A 4,441-nucleotide genomic window follows, 5' to 3' on the forward strand; every position below is an offset into this window, starting at 1 on the left:
GACTGGATTCGTCTGAAAGAAGAAAGTCATATACACCTAGGATGACTTGAGGGCGAGTAATTTATGGGCTAATTTTCATTTTCGGGTGAACTAACACTTTAAGGATGATGGACCTTCCCTGAAGCCATGACGCAAATGCACACAATCGCATTCACACCCCAGATATGGAAGTGAGACTTGCTGAGTTATACTTCTAGTGAAATCTCGTGAATAATTAGCAGATTGCTAAACTTCACTCACCCAGAACACGTGCCACCAGGCAGAAAATGAGGGTCGCCATCACAAAGATCCAGTTCCACTCGTGCGGCCCAGCCACAGTCGACACTCCCAGGAAGATGAAGATGAGCGTGTCGCTCACGCTGCTCCACATCTTCAGGAAGTACTTGATGGTGGTGTGGGATTTATGGGAAATGTTGGCCTCCACGTAGGGACGCATGACGGCACCACATGCGATTAGCCTGGAGACAGAAGATTAATCTACGTTACGGACCTGACAATACTTCCTCCATATCATCTGATATCAAGATTTATCAAAATATTAATTTCATACCTTTAATAGGGATGTTTGTTAGACCTCCAGAATCAATCTAATCATAACTCTGTTTACAAGCAAACTCCACAAATTCTGTATTTTCCTTCATTTTTTTTTTTTTTTTGTAGATGTGTTTTATGATTTATTACAAATGTATCATCCCATATGGAATCTAATTCTTTTAAAATCAAAAATATTGTGATTGCATAATATTACTTAAAAAATAACAACAACAACAACTATAAAATTAGGTGTTTCTAATAATAATAATACAATGGTTCCTAATGAAATTCATAAAAACATCTGACAATTAATTTACAGCAAAACACTGCATTTTTATTTTTTGTAAAAAATAAGGTGCTGCACAACCATATAATATACCATATGCACCTATACCATATAAATTAAAACATGGATACAAATATTTTGTTGGTATTACATTTCTTTAAAAAAAAAAATAATAATAATAATAACTTCTCAAAATGTATTTATTTATTTATCTTATTTTATTTTCTATCAAATAAGGTGCTGCACAGCTTGTATTAAAATATGGTTGAAAAAATATTTTTGGGTTCTATGATATTCCTTAAAATAATAATAATCATAATAATAATAATAATAATAATAATAGTATAATATAGGCCCGGTTTCACAGACAGTGCTTAGACTAAACCAGGATTAGGCCATAGTTCAATTAGGACATTTAAGTAATTTTTATAAACGTGCTTAGGAAAAAACATTACTGGTGTGTAGGGTTGGGTATCGAAAACCGGTTCCATTTTAGAACCGGTTCCAAATTTCCAAGAACCGGGTATTCGATAAGATGCGTGCATTTCGATTCTGCTTAACGATTCCTGCATTCGCATTTTAATGTGATTATAAACGATTTAAGAACAGGAACGGAAAGACCATGCGCCCTGTTTACGTGCAGCGCACACGAAGCGCGAGCAGAGAACAGAGGCCGTGGTACGGGTTCCCGGTTTGTGTCCGTTCTCAAACCGTTCCATGTATTTCCACTGTAGAAAAGGTTGTTCCGGGCCGAAACTGACTTCTTTCATATTTGTCGACCAATATGCAGAAAACTACGTCAGTATATCATCATAAACACAGCCGTTTTTGTCTTATGTGAATGTAAACAGATGAGAAAAACACACACATGTACAGTATTTTTAGATCTGCGTGCGTTCGGTGTTACACAAAGTTAACAGAGGAGGGTCGCGTGAACCGAACTGACGCAGTTTCACCTCTGATTGGGATCATTATCAGGGCTGATCATTTTAACTCCTGGACTTGTGAGGCTCCTCCTGTTCTCATTTGTTCCTCTTTTAAAAGAGCATCTGTGACAACTCTTCCTGTGACCGCAGTGAGCCATGCCTTCAGGAGCAATGCTTTGCATAATAGGCTATTTCACAGCTCAAGAAAAAGAAATGTGCTGTTTTATAGAGCAATAAGCATTCGAGACTGTGACTTTTTTTTATACAAGGGTAAAAAGGTACGTCATGTCAAGCAAATGCATGCATTAATGTCAAGATCTTGTAACTCAAAGGGTAGATACGAGATATTGTTGCTAAGGTCATTCCAAGATAAATAAACTCATGTAAAACAGTTAGAAAACAATCTGCCAAATGCATAAAATGTAAACTACCATTCAAACATTGGTGTCGAGTTTGAAAGTTCTGATTTTTTAAATGTTTTTGAAATAAGTCTCTTATGCTCAACATTTATTTAGTCAAAGATACAGTAATAACAGTAATATTGTGAAATTACAATTACAAATAGCTGTTTTCTAAGTAAATATATTTTAAAATTTTAATTTATTCCTGTGATCAAAGCTGAATTTTCAGCATAATTACTCCAGTCTTCAGTTTTTTCAAATTCTGTGTTTTCTATTTTTTTTCTGGATTATTTGTTTTATGATTTACTAGAAATGTATCATCAAATAAGGGTGTCTAATGAAATCACCAAATAAAACTTTAACAATTTAATCAGTCTTTTAAAATCAGATGAAAATATAAAAAATTTACAACAAAACATTTTCAGGCAAGGTGCTGCACAACTTTAAAAAACAATAATACTGCAACGGTTTCTACTTAAAATTAAAACATAAAACTTTTTTTAACAATTTAATAAATATTTTAAAAGTAAACAAATATAACAATTAAAACCAAGCATTTAATTTTTTTGTCAAATAAGGGGCTTTTATTATCAATGTTGAAAACAGTCGTGCTGCTTCATATTTTTGAGAAAACTTTGATGCATTTTTTTTCAGGATTCTTTGATAAATATAAAGTTCAAAAGAACAGCATTTATTTTATTGAAACTATTTTATAACATTATAAATGTATTTACTGACACTTTAAATCAATTTAATGCATCCTTACTGTCTTTAATTTCTTTCAAAAAGAAACAAACAAATCTTTAAACAATATTACATCACCCAGCCTGTCCATTTTTAATCGCTTGTTGTAATGGGTGGATCAGTTCTGCAGACCTTGAGACACATTGTGAATCACTGCTTCATCTCCAGGCCTGTCAGAGCTTCAGACTCTTTTTATCATCCGCTCGAGCGTCACCAGCTCATAACCGAGAGCCGTCTTCAGTGCCGAAGTATTGACCGAGCTCTGACAGCCTGTTACTTACGAGCAATGACTCCAAGACGCCTTTAGACAATAGATGAGAAAAACCAGCCCTGACCTGCTTCATCTGGCCCTGTTTATTGATTTTATCATTTAGTCAGAAACAGAAAAAGCTCGTGCAATTTTGGAGAGTCCTCTGCAAACATTTTCAAAATAAAAAAAGCCCCATAAAATTACAACTTATTTAATGTTAAATAAATTCAACATGAATGCATGCTCCTGCTCTTTTTTACTCCAAATAAAAAAAATGTTTATGCAAAATTTCACAGAATCCAGAAAAATAAAATGGAAAAGAGATTTGAAGATCTGTTTCCATTTTCATTGTTTCATTATTTAATACAAATTTATCATCAAAAAAATGTGTCTAATGAAATGCATTCAAACTTTAACAATTTAATCAATCTTTTAAAATGTAATCAAATGAAATATAATTAACTAATTGATTAATTTAGCATGTTGCATTTTATTTTGAATCTTATTGTGCACAATTTATTGGTGCATGTTATTCCAAATAAAAATGTTTTAGCAAAATGTAATAGTGGTCGACCGATATGTGTTTTTTGACAGCCGATGCGGATATCTTCGAAAGCAGGGTGGCCAATATAAAGCTGACATAATTGTATTTATTTGAATTAATATGAAAGAAATATGAAATCATTTGAAAATGGATAAAAAAATTCATTTATAAAATAAACATACTTATACTTTAGATGACAAAGTATTTTCCACAAATAAATAATTATTTAATAAAAAAATAAGTAAACACTGTAATAGGGATGTAACGATTACCGGTTTCACGATAAATCACGATAAAATGCACTGACGGTTAATATTACTGTTTAAAATTTAATTATCATCAAAACCGTGTTTGATTATCGCGCTTTTGAAAACTCGTGGTAAATCCTGTCCAACCAGCATTAGTCTGACGCAGAAGCAGCATGCAGTGTTGTTGTTGTTGTTGTTGTTTTTGCACGAGACGAAATGGCGGAAGGCAGTGACAGCGCTCGGGAGATTTTTCAGCCATCTAAGAGAACCAAATCGGTGGTCTGGTCGTATTTTGACTTTAACAAGAGTCCTGAAGGCAATTTAATCGAGGGCGGTCACCCTGTCTGCAGATCTTGCAAGAATTAAGTCGCTGCAAAAGGGGGAAACGCATCAAATTTGCTCCGTCATCTTCGTGACCAGCACCCACTGTTATATAGCGAATGCAAGCTAACTTTTACCTCAATACCAAAACTAACTGGGCAAATAATTGGACAAAAAATATTGATTA

At 33.7% G+C, this 4,441-nt stretch overlaps 1 protein-coding gene across 1 annotated transcript in view; it reads right to left on the reverse strand.

Annotated features, from left to right (window-relative positions):
• Positions 1-4,441, reverse strand: part of LOC107564092 (sodium/hydrogen exchanger 1-like) — a 49,240-nt gene that overhangs the window by 13,133 nt on the left and 31,666 nt on the right. The window contains exon 4 of the mRNA XM_016249087.1: positions 241-458. Coding sequence (XP_016104573.1) covers positions 241-458 — 218 coding nt within the window. The remainder of the gene's footprint in view (positions 1-240; positions 459-4,441) is intronic.

This window comes from Sinocyclocheilus grahami, unplaced genomic scaffold (assembly GCF_001515645.1).
Source record: "Sinocyclocheilus grahami isolate Dianchi unplaced genomic scaffold, SAMN03320097.WGS_v1.1 scaffold910.1, whole genome shotgun sequence".
In the NCBI taxonomy this organism is placed as follows: Eukaryota; Metazoa; Chordata; class Actinopteri; order Cypriniformes; family Cyprinidae; genus Sinocyclocheilus; species Sinocyclocheilus grahami.